The 17,672-nt window shown below is 40.0% G+C and overlaps 1 protein-coding gene across 1 annotated transcript in view; it reads left to right on the top strand.

The window, feature by feature from the left end:
• The first annotated feature begins 1,895 nt into the window (after positions 1 to 1,895).
• Positions 1,896 to 17,672, top strand: part of LOC128868752 (uncharacterized) — an 86,979-nt gene continuing 71,202 nt past the window's right edge. Inside the window, exon 1 of the mRNA XM_054111212.1 lies at positions 1,896 to 3,407. Coding sequence (XP_053967187.1) covers positions 3,373 to 3,407 — 35 coding nt within the window. The 5' untranslated portion in view covers positions 1,896 to 3,372. The remainder of the gene's footprint in view (positions 3,408 to 17,672) is intronic.

Raw genomic sequence — 17,672 nt, 5'->3', positions numbered from 1 at the left:
GCTGTGTGAGAGCTGGCCTCTATTCGAAGCCGCTCAAATTATTCGAATCAATTCGACTTCCTGACTATGCCAGCGTGTTCCAGGCAGAACTATTAGCAATCAGGAAAGCTTGCAAACCACTAAATACTACAAAGAAATTGGTGTAAGACATCCACAAATAGGAGGAGGAGTTCGGCCAAACACCCAGAAAGGGTATGTGCGCCATATATATGTATGTATAGCATATGCTCTCGACCAAGCATGCAACCCTTAGAGATCACTAGAAAGAAGGGGTTCATGCAGCCAGACTTAACCTTCCTTTCAATCCCATCTGCAGAAGCTGTCAGGCGGAGGGGGTGAAAGAAAATCTTTTTCACTACTTATGTGAATGTCCAGGTCTAGCTAGAGCAAGATTTCGCTCTTGCGATAAACCTTTCTTGCAGCAAATTAATGAAATCTCAGGCATAGAGATAAAAAGTTCGCTGCTATACTTGGATCTAGTGAAATGAATTTGATTCAATAAAAAAAAGCGCATCAAACAAAAATAAAGAACAGTGGTAGTAAAGCGGCGTTAGCCGTGGCCCTACGCTCCAGCAGGAGGTAAAGGAAGTTATATACATATATCATTTTCTTATTTCAATGTACAACTTTTTTCTTTTAAATAAAATTCAACTCCACAAACCTTAATTAGATATTTTTAAACAAAAGCAAAGTTCTCATAAGCATTTCTGATCCACAAAAAAAAAAACGATTATAAATTTTTAGCCGTCGTAAATCATTGTTTTGTCCTTAAGTGTGTCTGTTTATTTAAAATTTAGATTAAACGTGTTTTTTGTTTGGCTTTTTTAGAAAATACTGTTCAGACTACATTTTTTATGTTTGCTGCTGTATATACACTTGCATACTATACGTTTGTATGTACTGCCTCTAACAGAAACTTAAGATGTACTGCTAGTATAGACGCCAACACTGCCTTGGCATGGTTGGTGGCACAACCAAAACCGCAGCAACCGCAAATATTTGTAGGTTAAATACGCATAAGCGCTTATGCACTTCCATGATATACATACATACATATGTATGTACGAGTATTTATGTATCCCATGCAAAATAAATATATAGCGCAGTCTCTTCAAATCGCTCACTTAACTCAGTAGATCTCGAAACGTAAGGTATTTGATGCGTGTAGTAAATCGCAATTCTTAAACTCAGCTGCTTAGCGGCAAAACAATTAACTCCGCATTAACACCTTAGTGAATGACCTGCGAAACGCCATAAATGCAAAATTTCGCCAAATCTACACGCCTTTATTTAGATTAGAAATGAATGGGGGATTAGCGCTTTCTATAGGAATGAAAATGCCTTTGTAAGTCTTAACACACAATACGCCTCTCAATATTCCCTAATATCTACTTATACAGATTTATGTGTGTGTGTGTGTGCTATACAATAGACATATTAGCTCATTTTCGTTGATATATTTGGTAGGCGCATAAATTTGTATTAACCTCTTATTGTTGTTGTATGTTTATTTGCTTTGTACCAACTGCCTACACAATTTACTGAGTTTAGCAGGAGAGCGAGCGCCAACACATTCATGCAAACGTTCAAACATGTTGAGTTGAGTTTGGAGAGTATGCTGAGCGTCATGTTATTCTTACCGGTTGACTGCGTCAGTTTTTGTGAATGAATTCATTGAGACGCGTGTAGGTTTGCAAACACCGCCAGCGCAGCAACAACAAAATAAGGTGATCGTGTATTACTGCTACAACAGGAACAACAACATCGTGTAATCAACCAACCAACCAAGCTAGAGTTTTATTGTACAACAGCTGTCAGCGTACAACTCAACAGTCAGCCAGCCAACCATGTGTGTATGTGTGTGCATGTGTGTTTGTATGTAGGCAATGTAGTGCAACCTACCGATGATGGTCCGTGCTCCAATCCCACATGTTGCCTACTAAAATACTCAGTTGAGTTTTGGTTTGCGCGCTGACGAGTCAATGGAACACGGAGAACCGCATAGTTGTTGGTATTTGGGTGAAATTATTGTTGTGAGCCGAAGTGTGTGTAATTTTTGTGTGAAATGCATTTAAAGGTGCAAAATTGAGAAAGAAATTTAAAAGATAATTGATTTGCTTACAGAATTTGCGAGACATCGAGTTTGTGCCTTAAGTCTTTTATGTTGAGTCAAAAAACAAACAATGGCTGTCTGTAACGATGTGGAACGAATTTAATTAAATTTAATAACAAATATTACAGACTGTCTATAAATACATACTTACTTGAATTAAAAAAAAAAAATGCATATATTTACATACTCGTAAGCAAAAAACAAAAAAAAATCTATGAAGAGTTAAACGTTTAAATATTGCAACCGCTGCTAAACAATGAAAAAATGTTTCCAGTAATTAATTCTATTTACGTGCAACAAAACAATCCTCTTAATCTTCAGCTTAAGAACAACGTCTAAAACAGGTCCGTGCAGGTAAATGCTAAACTGCTGGTGGCACAACGGAGTTGAGCAAGGAAAGCAAAGTAAATACAAATACAAATTTTTTATTCAATTGCATTGTAGTCGGGCATCCGTTTCCGGTTCATTGTTCGTTTGCATTTTCATGAATGAATCAACAACAATACGTTTTGACGACTGAGTGATTAAACAAACCGCGCGCAAAAGTGATTGCTAACTGTAGGTAAAAGTACATACTACGCACACACACGCACATACACACACGCTTATTTACGAAAAAGGCAGCAAATGCTTCTATTCGATTTTTTTTGTGAGCGCAGCAGTCAGCACATAGGCACATTCATGCATTCATTCATAAATTCTATAGCAGGTAACTACAAAAAAGCAATTAAAAATTCTGAACTGCCGTGCTGTGTCGCCACCGTCACCAAAGGACAAACCGTCAACCGTCCGACCGTCCAAAAATATCTTAAATGCATTCAGCAACATTTCGTCTGTTAGTGGTATACGAGCCCATTGCGCAAATAAGGAAGTGTTCCGTGTAGAGACAAACGCACGTATTTCTGTTCGAGATAAGATGTTTATCACCTGTACGGCAAATCGCTCGGAGTGAACAAATAGCACGTACATATTTGTATTGTACAGACCCCTACCTAACAGGCATACCTTATCGCTGTTGTTGTACTTGCAAAGGCGGTGCGTTCGGTGTAGTGTCACACTAAAGTACTCAAAACGATTTTCCAAAAATCGCCATTTATCTTGCACACAAAAGTGTAGTTTCTACTGCGCATAGATAAGCTAAGCGTTGGGAAACGCATAACCGGCACGGAGAACTGTTAAACCAAGTTCGTTTGCTAGTTGTATAATTCGCTTAAAGTTAATACTTCGGCCTGAAATACATAGCAGTAGCAGCAGCAGTCATGGCAGCTGATATACGAGCGTCTGCTTATTTGAGGTAAGTGATGTCAGATTTGGTTTTTGTATACAAGTAGATGTATGCCGATTAAGCCTTAAACATTAAATCATTTTACGGCAGTATTTTTTTTTGTTTGTTTTTAAATTGCATTTTGTTGGCGAAATGTTTTAAGGTAGCGTTTGAGAATGCATTTTTAACAGCGGTTGCAAAAAAAAAAACACTCAAAATCTAACTTTTTTTAATCAATTTTATTTACTTATATTATGAATTGAATTATAAATTGATTTAACATGAAATTCGAACATATTTACGAAGTAAATTAATGGAAAAAAAGCCTCAATAAAATACACATGCGATTTTTTTTGAAATGTTTATTAAAAAATACTGGGTTAGGTTATACTATTGGCCCCAATAATCTCCATTTTCATTTCCGTAATTAAACAAGCGGACGAGCAATACAAAATTTCACTCTCAACAATCAAAAAAAAATTCATCTTACATTATAATGACAACTTTTGATACCCAACTTTGGGTTATCGATTACTCAATACGACAAAATCAAACTTTTTCCAAACTCACAAATTTCCGGCAATGGATTCTAATTATTACTTTTTATTACTTGGAATATTTTAAAAGCATACAAATAGTAGGTAGGTAGGTAGGTAGGCTGGCTGTCGCAACGACACACTTAGACCTTTCGCAGGCCCATTGTGATACCGCTGGAGCTTATCCTCACTCTATGGATTCCTTTTTAAACCATCCGGTAGTTTTAATAAACTAGCAAAGCTTCGTTAGTTTTAGATGCGCTATGTCCGCTACATCCGTTAAAAATGCCGTATCCAGCGTGCGGAGCCTCCTCATACCTAAGCTTTCACACTCACATAAAAGTTGTCTGACTGTTTCCTCTTCTTCTGTATTAAGACAGCCTCTACAGAAATCGAAGTAGGGGAGTCCTCACTCACATAAAAGTTGTCTGACTGTTTCCTCTTCTTCTATATTAAGACAGCCTCTACAGAAATCGAAGTACGGGAGTCCTCACTCACATAAAAGGTGTCTGACTGTTTCCTCCTCTTCTGTATTAAGACAGCCTCTACAGAAATCGAAGTACGGGAGTCCTCACTCAGATAAAAGGTGTCTGACTGTTTCCTCTTCTTCTGTATTAAGACAGCCTCTACAGAAATCGAAGTACGGGAGTCCTCACTCACATGAAAGGTGTCTGACTGTTTCCTCTTCTTCTGTATTAAGACAGCCTCTACAGAAATCGAAGTACGGGAGTCCTCACTCACATAAAAGGTGTCTGACTGTTTCCTCTTCTTCTGTATTAAAACAGCTTCTACAGAAATCGAAGTACAGGAGTCCTCACTCACATAAAAGTTGTCTGACTGTTTCCTCTCCTTCTATATTAAGACAGCCTCTACAGAAATCGAAGTACGGGAGTCCTCACTCACATAAAAGGTGTCTGACTGTTTCCTCTTCTTCTGTATTAAAACAGCTTCTACAGAAATCGAATTACAGGAGTCCTCACTCACATAAAAGTTGTCTGACTGTTTCCTCTTCTTCTATATTAAGACAGCCTCTACAGAAATCGAAGTACGGGAGTCCTCACTCACATAAAAGGTGTCTGACTGTTTCCTCTTCTTCTGTATTAAGACATACTCTACAGATATAGAAGTACGGGAGTCCTCACTCACATAAAAGTTGTCTGACTGTTTCCTCTTCTTCTATATTAAGACAGCCTCTACAGAAATCGAAGTACGGGAGTCCTCACTCAGATAAAAGGTGTCTGACTGTTTCCTCTTCTTCTGTATTAAAACAGCTTCTACAGAAATCGAATTACAGGAGTCCTCACTCACATAAAAGTTGTCTGACTGTTTCCTCTTCTTCTATATTAAGACAGCCTCTACAGAAATCGAAGTACGGGAGTCCTCACTCACATAAAAGGTGTCTGACTGTTTCCTCTTCTTCTGTATTAAGACATACTCTACAGATATAGAAGTACGGGAGTCCTCACTCACATAAAAGTTGTCTGACTGTTTCCTCTTCTTCTGTATTAAGACAGCCTCTACAGAAATCGAAGTACGGGAGTCCTCACTCACATAAAAGGTGTCTGACTGTTTCCTCTTCTTCTGTATTAAAACAGCTTCTACAGAAATCGAAGTACAGGAGTCCTCACTCACATAAAAGTTGTCTGACTGTTTCCTCTTCTTCTATATTAAGACAGCCTCTACAGAAATCGAAGTACGGGAGTCCTCACTCACATAAAAGGTGTCTGACTGTTTCCTCTTCTTCTGTATTAAGACAGCCTCTACAGAAATCGAAGTACGGGAGTCCTCACTCACATAAAAGTTGTCTGACTGTTTCCTCTCTTCTGTATTAAAACAGCTTCTACAGAAATCGAAGTACGGGAGCCTTAACCTTCTAGCGTGGCTGCCTATCAGACAATGACCAGTTAATACCCCTATTATTTTTCCTATAGGTTCTATGTTAAATATTAACAAGCCTTTTGATCGACCGCTGTTCCATTTCGACCATGTCTGTCTGCTTAGTTCGCATGTTGTGAGGTTTTGCCAACTTGTATTTACCTTTTTGATGATTTCTCTATCTGTCAGTAGTTTACAAGTGGCTATAGGCATGGGTATCAGCGTCTTATCCGGTTGGAGACCGAACGTTATGCCGGTTCGAGCAAGTTCATCTGCCTTGCACTGGCCTGGCACCTAAATAAGGTGTACTTTGTAGCATTTAGATACGTCATTTTGAAGTTTAAAATATTCTATGTAAGAGTTGAAAAATGCATGCATAAATTTAGAAGATACGCCGCTCTTATTTGGTGCATAGGGCTGAATTCCGTTTTTTGGGTGTTGTAGTTTTATGATAAAAGTACCAAGTTATTTCTCAGGAAAGCGAAGAAAAGATGGAGCTCCATTTCTTCATGTGATATTTCGAAAACCCTTTGGCCCCAGTAAAATATACGAAGGAATCCTCGCCATTAAATTTCCAAACTCCAACCTGTGTTTACCGGTCCCTGGACGATCGGCACACACACGAAAAAGCTAGGATTACCATTTAACCCCCATTGTAGAAGCTGTGGGGACCTTTCAGAGAAGGATACTGTAGAGCATTTTCTCTGTAAATGTGCGAATTTGGCAGCTAGACGACTAAGGTCACTGGGCACTCCTTTCTTCGAAAGCCTGGGACAGTGCGCCAACCTAAATCCAATCAGTCTCCTCCATTATATCAACAGCTGTGGCTGGCCGTAGATATTTGCCTGTTGGAGGTCTCATAAACCGTTTCATCTGCCTACCTACCTGGTTTTATTGGTATCTTGGCCGTTTAAACTCATTTATATAGCGAGCCGTATGCTAAATGACCGACGCCCGTTCTCAGCCGCATCTAGCTTGATGAACAGACGCTGAGAAGTGTTCGCTGTAGCTGCACTAATCTATTTCAGACGCTATTGGTAGATTGTTTTTAGCTTCGGGGCTCACTATCAACCTTACCGGCTTAGGAGGCCCTACCAGTAGCTACGCTACCGTCGGCATTACTTTAGGATTATTCCACTTACTAATCCTCCTTCTCGCGGCAAGATAACCATTCATTGAGGAGGCTAATAGAGGGGGCAAAACAAAAAAATACGTGAATCGGCGATTCGAAAGTTTACGTTTGAGTTTTCGCTTAAAGAGAGTCAAAGTACACATTCTTATGGTAAGCCGGTATAGTAAACTAAGTGATCTTTATTTTAGTTTGGGGAAAAGAAATCCATTGACATACAATTTTTGCGCAAATGGTTTAAAACTGTTTTATGGTCGAGCTCCTGGGCGATGCCACGACAACTAACATGATTGATGGTGAACTTCTATTACTTCCGTGATTTTATCGATATTTTCGTCCAGGTCCGTCGAGGTGCATCTTTACCATCAAAAATACCTGGACGTAGTTGACGAAACTATTGTAAATTGCACGTAATCAGCTGTTACAGAGTCAGCACCATAAAAAGCATTCAAAATTTTTGCAGCTCGGTTTGCATTTTCATCTTTATCAAAGAAAAATTGTAAAATGTCTTTGTTGTCGTCCATTTTTAATACTCTGTAACTCACAATTGAATGGAACAAACAAAAAACAGCAAATGATTTTTTTAGTGCGAAATCCCACTTTGAAAACGGCCATAAACTTTAAATTGTTTGATCGATCATCATCAGTTTAGTTCATTTGCAGCCTCTTTCAGCCTGCCAAGCTCGCTTGTGGGTTACAGTAACCCATTTACTAACCGTGGCTTTGATGGCTGCAGAAGGGAGTGTCAGAAAGGGCTGCGGGCCAAAGATGTTGGTCTCGGAGCTCATCCTAGCTAATTAGTCAGAGGTCTTCTTACCCATGATACCCACGTGTCCCTGGGTCCATGTTAGCATCAGGCTATTATGGCTACCGACATAGTTCAGCCGGGATTTGCAGGACTCGACTACCCTTGAAGTGATTGGCTGACAAAGGCCATGAGCCCAGCTTGGCTATAGCTGCAGACACATATAGATCTGCCTCTCCATATGTTTTCCACAACAAAGTTCATCACTTCTTGAGCATCATACACCTCCGCTTGAAAAACAGATGCATGCATTCCAAGAGCAAAGTGCAGTTTTGTCCGCGTTTGCCGGACTCATTTTCAGAGTTTGACCACAGTTGAGCCTCTGGCAGCACCACACTGCATCTATTTTCAAGACGACTTTTGATGAAGTGGTGTCAAGGGGCATGGAGGGAATCGTTGGATCGAAGTCCATGCCTTCTCTGTTTTCCTATGCCGGACAGGGGCCGTACCAGTTCCCATTGTGTTTCAGCCTGTCGTCCGATGGCCGTCAAGGCCACTCCTTGGATGAACGCATCAAGTAGTGGTAGACCAACCAGATACTTTCGAGGTATCGATCGCTGAAGCCGTCTACCGAAAAACAATCGATTTCTTTGTCCGCAAACTAATATATTAATTTTTTTAATTCCGCTGAAAAAATAGTCCCGATTTTTTTGATTGGATAGTGAAACACCGTAATGTATATTACATACAACTTAATTTCATTCATTATCTTGCTAGTCACTTAAGAAAACATTTCTAATTCAATTTCTAACAAATTTTCTTTTGAATTATAAGTTTTCTTTGTTTGAAAAGACGAAATCGCCAAGACAAAATTGAAATCTTTTATACTTTTCATTGTAGATACTGCTTTAATTTTGGATTAGAATAGGACAATAATTAGAGTCATTAGTTAGAAAAATATTAGGGTCAACCGAATTCTGGATTCACAAATCTGCATAATTACTTCAGAATACTCGTATGTACTTATAGGTACATATGGACATACAGTGAACTAGCATTAACGTGAACACCATTTAGCATGGACATTTTTTATTTGCCATTGATTTATGTATAAACCCTTCACGTTTTACGATTTTCAAAGTCTTTGGTACTTGTATTGAATAATTTAATTTAATTTTTAAAAGCTTGCATAATAATAAATAAATTATTATAAATTATTATATGACCTGAAGCAAACGCACCGCTTGCAGCAGAGGCTTTCGTCTAGCTGGCTGACTGGCTGGTGACGTTTCTTTGGATCAGATACGACGGAGATGGTCGGTGACCTTTAAAAATTTTTAAATTTTCTTGATATTGGCTTCAGTGGCACCTCTTAAAAGTATAAGAGAATAACTGTTGTCGAAGTGATGATGCCTTTGAGAAGCAAGTTCTGGACAGGATACCAGTAGGTGACGCACACTGGCTGTAGCTCGGTAGAAGGGGCAGATGTTAGATTAGTATTGCACAATATTTGTACTTAAAAGACAAATGAGTATACTTTTTGCTATACGTTTGTTGCTAAAGCTAAAAATCTATGCATCTTTAATCCTTCCGCTTTGTAGTATCTGTATGGATACACTAAACTTTGTGCACGTCAGAAAAATAACTCAAATGATTGTGATTTTTTAAGGTCTTTGGAAACGCCTATAATAAAAATATTTAAGTTTTGTTTTAACTGAGAAAAATATAGCATTTTAAAAAAAGGGTCATATTTTTTTTTTCATTTTTCGTGAAAAAGAGGTTTTGTTATATGAAAATTAAATATGACCATACGTATATATTTTTTTCCCTTGTTCATTCATCTCGGGAGCATAGGGCCTCGTCAAGACTCTTCCATCGTACACGGTTCTATGCTGCTGTTTTCGCACCGTCCCATGAGATGTCGGAATCTGCTAGTTCGCGCAACATCGACCTTCTCCACGTGCTTTTTGATAGATCGTGACCTCTGCTCCCATGCGAGTTCCAGTCTAGTGCCATTCTCGTGATGCTATCTGGTGATTTTCTAAACGTGTAACCTATCCTTCGCCACTTTCTGCATTTGATTTGCTTAAGGATGGGTTCCTCATTCGTAAATCTTTACAGTGCGTCGTTACTGATGATGTTTGGTCAGAGGAGGCATTTGTTGACGAAAGATTGTAACCAGCCATGTTTCGCTTCCGTACAATAATGCAGACTTCACGCATGAGACGAAATATCGTAGTTTAGAGCTCCTGGAGATTTGCGAACTCCTCCATACTGTATGCATTCGCCCGAGCGCTGCTCTTGCTTTGTTTAGCCTGCAGTTGACATCTTCATCTGCTCCACCATCTGCCTGGATGATGCAGCCGAGGTAGCAGAAGCTTTCGACGAACTCCACCGGGCATCCGGCAACCAATATCTATGGTTAACTCTCATTATTGTGGTTAACTCTCATAGTCTTAGTCTGGACGATGTTTACCTCCAGTCCGACAGTGCGTGCCAGCGCGACTAGTCAGTCCACCTTCGCTTGCATGTCAGAGAGTTTGTCACAGCTTCGGTGAGGGCGAAAACCAGCTTGATCGTCTCTTAAGAAACGTTCGATATCTTTGATCCTGCTTTGTATGATTGCAGCTACAATTTTGTAGATGGTATTAAGTAGGGTTTTTCCGTCAGTCAGTCCGCAGGTCGCCTTTCTTGGGCAGCTTCCATTTATCCAGAACGGAGGCAGCTTTTCATTGTTCTAGGCGGTGGTGATGTGGGGATGAAGAATTTCCGCTGATATTTGCGGGTCGGCAATCATTAGTTCCGGCTGTATGTCATCTTCGCCCGCAGCTTTGTTGAGCTTCAGCTTCTGAATTGCATCCTTAATCTCCGCTAGGCTGGGGCAGGATGTTGTTATTTTATTGCTGGTTGTTGTGCTGCCCACTTCAGAGCTAGGTATACTGCTAAGAGCAATGTTGGTTCAAAGTGATCTTTCCAATTGCGGATCTGGTCATCATTGGAAGCCAGCAAAGCACTATTCAGATCTCTAATTGGCTGGTTGCTGTTACTCTGCTGGTTGGTTAGGCAGCCAACTATGCGGTACAGCTGTCTCATCTTGTTTACTACTGCTGCCGCTTCGGTTTCGCTAGCAAGATCTTCAACGAACTTTCTCTTTCGTTTCTGGCCGATTTCCTTTCTTGCTTCGCCAGCTCTCTGTAGGCTGGCCGAAGAGAGCTATCGCTGTTAAGTTGCCTTTTGCGTTCATTTCTGCCCCAAGTGCTGTCAGAGATCCATGGTTTGTTGTTGGTGGTCTTTATTTTGCCAAAAAAACATGACCATATATATTATATAAGACAAACAAATGTTTGATCTTAAATTAAAAATTGTAGTTGCGTTTGGTCTGGCTTCGCGTCCTTATAATAAGCCTTCTTCGAAGAAAAGCTGTGCAGCAGTCATTTTTTACATTACTTTGAAAGAACTAACTAATTTATTCAATTTATTACATAAAACAAACGACTGCTTGGATTGAAAATATTTATTAGAATTTTGGTTTTTATTAAAAAAAAAATTCTTAAAATATTCTTAATCTATTTTCGAATATGTTTCTACAGTTTGCTTACTCCTTCTATACCGTCTACAGATTATGTTAAAGAACCTCTGTTAAAACAGAAATGTGAGATGGAGACTGCAAATTTCAAATTTCACTGTTAAAATGTCTACGTCTTACCGAGTTTCTTGCCATCACTGTCTTAATATCAGGTGTCATTTCGTGGTAAGAAAGTAACTAAAAAAAAATGGAACAAAGAAACTTAAATTTCATTTCTATTTTACCGCGCGAATACAGCGATTGGATTTGGTTTTTGCCATTTTGAAAAGAAATATTAAGACAAGCAAGTTGCCCACATGAGAAAATGGGAAAAAGTCAAAACAGAACGTTTTTTTTTTTTGGCGGTGAGATTGCGTTAAAATAAATTTGGCACATGTTAAGACACATTCAATAGATGGTATAGATGTAGGGTTATGTTCAAAGTATAATTATTTGCCACAATTGCGATATGCGGCCAACCTCTTCAACTCAGCGGTGGCCGATCGCCACGTTATCGCGAGTGCACTGTACCTATTTGCCAGTGCTAGTCGTCTATTAACATTTCTACTTTGTTTAACATTTTCGCTAGTATATTTTTTTTAGTATTTTTTTGTTTAGTATTTTTGAGTCTTTTATTATTTTGTATTGAAATGACAACATGCCGCCGACTTATTCCTCAAACTTCACTCCAGCTTCTCGTTCACTCTCGACACAACTGAGTTTGTATCTGAAGTCTTTTGTGACTGTCATGCACATTGTATTTATTCAAAGAGTAACAGCAGCCATCGGTTTACAAGCTCACCGTCTACCCACCTGAACGCCCACATGTGGTAAACACTAATTTTTTTAATTGTTTCTTATTTTTGGTTTATTGCTATGCTGTTGACGAAAGTGGTGGCGGTGACAGTGGCTGTTGCTGTGGCTGCGGCTATTGTGCAGCAGGTTTGCCTTCGCTTGTTTAGAATTGGGAAACACATAAACACACACACTTGCACACAGCAGCTAAAAACCACTTGAAGTTTGAAAAGTAATTTTAAGTTATTTTTGTTTCTCTTTTTAGGCTACATTAAGCTAAATATTTGTCATTTGTCGTTGTTGTGTAATTGTGTATGATGCGCTCATAGGGCGCTACATTCATTGACAATTGGAATTATTCACTTTAGAGAAAACAAAAAGAACACAAAAAGCACACAGCCTATGATGAAAATAATAACAGAAAATGAGAGTAAAACATGCGTACCAACAACAAACTCACACCTCATAATAACCTTTCACACTCATTCTCCACACTATAGGTGTGCGCTCCAGTTTACGCATACACAGACAGATGTGTGTTCCGATTCTATGTATACTTTGATCGTAGCGCCGCTCAACTTGCAAATCCTCAAAGTAGTAGTAGTGCATAGTCTAATTTTAAGCTGTTGCTTTTCTCTGTCGGTCAAATGCTAATTGCGGCACCTCTGCAAATGCTACATTAACGAACTTGAACGTCATTCTTCGTTAATGGACTAAGTATTTTGCCGCTGACTAAGTCTTTATAATGCAGTGAATTTACATTTTTAATTGAATAGCCATGGAATTGAATGGAACAAAGGCAAGTGGCAAAAGTCTCAGCATGCCAGCGGTTGTTGTTCTCGTCGTTGGACATACACAAACACACACGAGCACACACACTTTGTGTGCAAAAATAGCAAACTGAGTCAGAGTTTTAAGTTTATTCAACCTACGCCTGGGAGAGTGATGTTAGGCGCTAACAACATAACAACAAATAACAAGTTCCGACAATTTACTCACAATTAACGCATTCTTAGCCACTTTCGCAATAGCAGTAAGAAGCCACTTTGCAGTAGCAGTAATGGAGGTGGCAAAAAAAAAAAAACAAGGAAACCCTGTACCATTTTAATATCTAATAGCTAATATCTAACTGCTGTAAATTATTAACGCTCCACTTCTGAGTCGAAAAAAAATGTTTTGGGGGAAGTTCCAATAAATAGATGCAGAATTAAAAAAACGTATTAAATTTAGAGTAGAAATTAATTAAATTTAAATTAAAAATTTAATATATAATTTTTTGTTTAGAACATTTTGATCTAAAAAGCCTTTAAGCATACACTTTTTACTACGCCTTAGACTATATTTATATAATAACGCAGTGGGTAAAATATCAAGTTCTGCAATAACACTAAAAAATGTCGAAGAATGGAAACCGTGATGAATGGAATGATTTAGCAACATAGCTAAATAAAAACATTGGAACAAAAAAAAAAATAGAAAATAAAAAATAAAAAAGTTTGTAACAAAAAATTGTATTTATGTTCCAATCTTGATAAAAATGTTTACACTTGAATTGTACAATACAAGCAGTCAGGGGATTATGTAGGCCATTTACGACATATTTACACGTTTGTTCTAATCTGAATGAAATTTTCTCACTCTTAACTTAAAACATTGTTTGTACACTTGCATTAAGATAAGACTGTAATTGTTTTACTTATGAGGTGGCGCAAAGAATGCCGAATATTCAAATAAAAAATGTGAAATGTGAAATATAAAAACAGCTAAACGTTCAAAAATGTATATGGCCCAGTAGGAAATTCAAGTAACCTTAAGTTCACTTTAAATGCGCTAGTTTTCAACTACTTCTTACTGATACTTCGACTAGTTTTTAACTGATTGCTTTTGCACGGCGATGGTGTCGAAAATTTCAGCTTGTTTTCAGTTAACTGTGTGAATGTGTTTGATAATCTGGTTGAGGGTAATGCAATGGCGAAACAAGGCGCCTCTAGACAGAAACGACATGCGAAGACTTATTGACTGAAAAACCCGGAACTGGTTTCTATATTACTTCGGGAGGGTCCAGAACGGCATTCATAAAAGACCGATTCTATTCACCCAAGTCTGGGTCCACCATATTTATAGCCAGCTTTCACGCTATAGGCTCGTCTTCCCCATCTGTGCGGCTTCGCTTTGTTGCACAGTGTCGAGGTCAGTCTTTTTTTTCCGTAGTACGTTCTCGATGTATTTCTTTACCGCATTCCAGCTGTCCTCGCGTTCGAGCATTTTGATGATTATGTTTCTCGGTGCGATGACACCAATCTGCTCCCTCAGAGCATTTCTTTCCGCGAGCCATCTGTTACAACTAAAAAACGTGTGTCCAGCGTCATCGCTCAGCGCTCCGTAGTATATGTACTTGGATTCGGTTACCTTACATGCGTGGCCCGAGAGGAACTGAGTTAAGAAGTAGTTCACTTCCCGAAGTACCTTTGGACCCATTTGACAATTGATGGAATAAGTTTCGCCGTCCATCTGCCACTCAGTTCACTGTCCCATCGGCTTTGCCACCGAAGCATGGTTTGGCATCTCCGTTCGGAGAAGCTAGTGATGTCGTGTTTCTTCTTAGAGTCCCACGCATCCATTCGTTCCTGGACCATGCGGTCGACGGGTATCTGCCCGCTGATCACGAAAATTGCTCTGCCTGAGACAGTACGGTAGGCCGAGGCCACTCTGAGTACCGCTGTTCGTTGCACAGCCTCCAGTGCTTTACGCTTGGCTTTCGAGTTTAGCACAATTCCCCATACTTCGCTGCCATACAGGAGCATTGAGCTTGTGCCCGCCATAATTAGCTTTCTCTTTCTAATTGAATACCTAAGTATTTCACTATTTTTTGGGTCACTAAGGACGTGTCGCCTATTTGCATGCTGACCTCAAGTGTCATGTGACCTCGTGTCATGAGGATGACTTCGGTTTTAGGTTTGGCGAGTTCCAGCCCGTGGTCCTCAAGCCATATGTGCGTCCTTATCATAACTTGGTTCAGCTTCCTTCCAGCGTTCTCAGTGTTCCGAGCTGGTATGACCGCCGCTATATCGTGACGCCGCTGGTGTGACGTTCAGCAATTCATCATCACTCAGGTAGCTCTGGAGAATTCTTAGCCGGTATGCAGGTATTCGAAACTTTTCTCATAGTGCCTTTATAATGTCTATCCACCGTAGGCTGTTAAAGGTAGGAGCGAGCAACTACCGCAGTATGGCTATGGACCGAAATGCATTGGGAAAAATTGTGGAGGAAGCTAAGGCTCGCACCGTGCATGTAGTGCTCTGCATGATGATGATGATGATTACTATTCTCAAGGGATTCATACAGCATTAGGTGAAAAGTATAGGACAAAAGCAGGCAACATAGTTTGTCCTTCATTCTAGAGGGTCATCTATTACTTAGGCTCTTCAACCTAGATTGAGAGGATTTACGAACTCTCATTGGAAATTAGACGTGATATTACAGGCTTCGTTGGAGAAGATCAAACGTCTCTAATGCACAGGAAAATTTCTCTTATATGGGTTCCAGGGCATAGGAACATAGTGGGAAATGAAATTGCCTAGGAAATTTCCAGGAAAGAGTCGACAGAACCGGTTTCAGTTGCCTCCATCTCAGACATCGGTGTCGCCTTGATCGTTGTTAAAGGGAAACTGCAAAATTTCTTTCTTAAAAAAACGCAAGACTCATGGAGTTCTATCTTTTTGGGTGCTATCTCAAAAACACTTTCATCTCAGTACGACAGAAGCAGTATGCTTAAATTGCTAGGGATCCTCCACTATTCAATTTCCAAACTCATAGCGGTGGTTACCAGTCACTGGGTGATCGGAACTCATTCGGAACCTCCATTGCAGGAGCTGTGGGGTCATGCAGAGGAAGGGACTTCTGAACACTTTCTTTGCAAATGTCCGGGTGCGGCAGCTCGGCGCTTGAGTTTACTTAGTGTGCATTCCGGGGATTTCCTGAGGCAGTTGTTCAGCCTAGATCCCGTTTCTCTTCTCGACTTAACACTACACTGCTGTAGATGTTTTTTTTTTCCTTCGAGTTGTGACATTTTTCGTAGGTAGTGGTCTACAAAACGGCACTCTAGTGCTTCTTGTAGTGTATCCGTGGTACTCTTATCAACTAACCTACCTACCTACGGAACAAAAAACGCAAGGAACTGCTCATATTCATAAGAAGTATTCAAATATAGGCTTGGGGTCAAGCACAATAGACTACATCAGAGGTTGCAGTGCACTATGGTTCCGTGAAACTAGGTTAGATTATATTAGGTTGACCTGGCTGGCTGAAAGCCATCACATTGACCTATTGTTCTTTAGTGTTACCAGATGGAGCTAGACCTTTACGTTTCTTCGCAGTAGACATCTTATACGTTTCTTTGTAGTAGACATCCCTATAAAACTAACTTTCGTATGTGTTTTATAGCAGCCCTCTTTAGGCAACCAGGGTTCGTGGGATGCAAACCCAAGGCATGAGCCACACAATAGAAAATTCCTTGCATATATTTGGTAGCCACAGGGAGCAACCAGAGTATTTACAAATACCCTATGGGAAGATTCATTATACTTAGATCGGAGTTGATGACTTGCTGCATATAAATGTGGTCCCCATTGCAATCTTGTCTGAGGCTGGCTGCCCTCTATATTTCGCCTCAAATTCCGCCGCTTTTGAACTTTCAGCGCCGATCCTTAGCTCTTTTTCTATTCATTAGTCTATCAGTTGAAGACGAACTTATTAATTCAATTTAGCTAATTTAGCTTTGCCGCAAAACCTCGGCCTCGATTCGACTAGCAACGTAAGCGTACAAGCCAAGTACTGTGAACGCCTGCTGCTATCATTTTATATTCTTGTGGTTTTGATAAATCGGCCCATTTGGCTGTGAGAATGACATGTGTTGCCATCCGTGCGCCTGTTCGCCTACTTGTCGGCACGTGTATGGCGTATGTATGAGGAGTGTATGTGTGCGTGTGTGTGAGGTGAGTATGGTTTCCACCAGCGGTGTGCGGTTACTATGGACGCATATCTGGTTTCGTTGCACGCAGGAACTGCCAGTCAAACAGCGCCGTGGGTGACAACTAATAGGCGACACTCGCGTTTGTATGCCAGCAATTTAATGAAATGATAGTTTGATTGCGGCAAAACGAGTGGCACGCAGCAGGAAAGTGTGCTTTATATTTGTAGCTATGCAACTTTAAAAGTACTAAACTTCTTAAGCTACTGCACCCTGTATTGGCATATACGCAAACTGGTATCAGCAGCACGCCATTTCAACTTTGGCGACTGACGAACGCCTACAACGAAAAACATTAAAAGTCGCACAACAAAAGCTACAAAAATTGCCGCAGCGGCAATAGTCACAGCTACAACGGCGTCAACATCATCAACTCACAAGTCACAACAACATCAGTGGGTACATCAGAAACGCTTTCGAAATCCACCAATTAACAACACCATCACACCAACGCAGTGCGCCAACGCCAACGCCACCATCAGTGCCGCTGTTGCTGTTGCTGCTGTTGCTGCCGCCGCCTGTGTCGCCCGTCCCATGTTAACACGCGGCGTGTGTGGGTTTTGAACTTGAGTTTTAAATTTCGAAAAATTAAAATCATTTCTTATTTAGCCGCTTTTCGTT

This window comes from Anastrepha ludens, chromosome 6 (genome assembly GCF_028408465.1).
Source record: "Anastrepha ludens isolate Willacy chromosome 6, idAnaLude1.1, whole genome shotgun sequence".
In the NCBI taxonomy this organism is placed as follows: Eukaryota; Metazoa; Arthropoda; class Insecta; order Diptera; family Tephritidae; genus Anastrepha; species Anastrepha ludens.
This window is presented reverse-complemented; position numbering and strand designations above follow the sequence as displayed.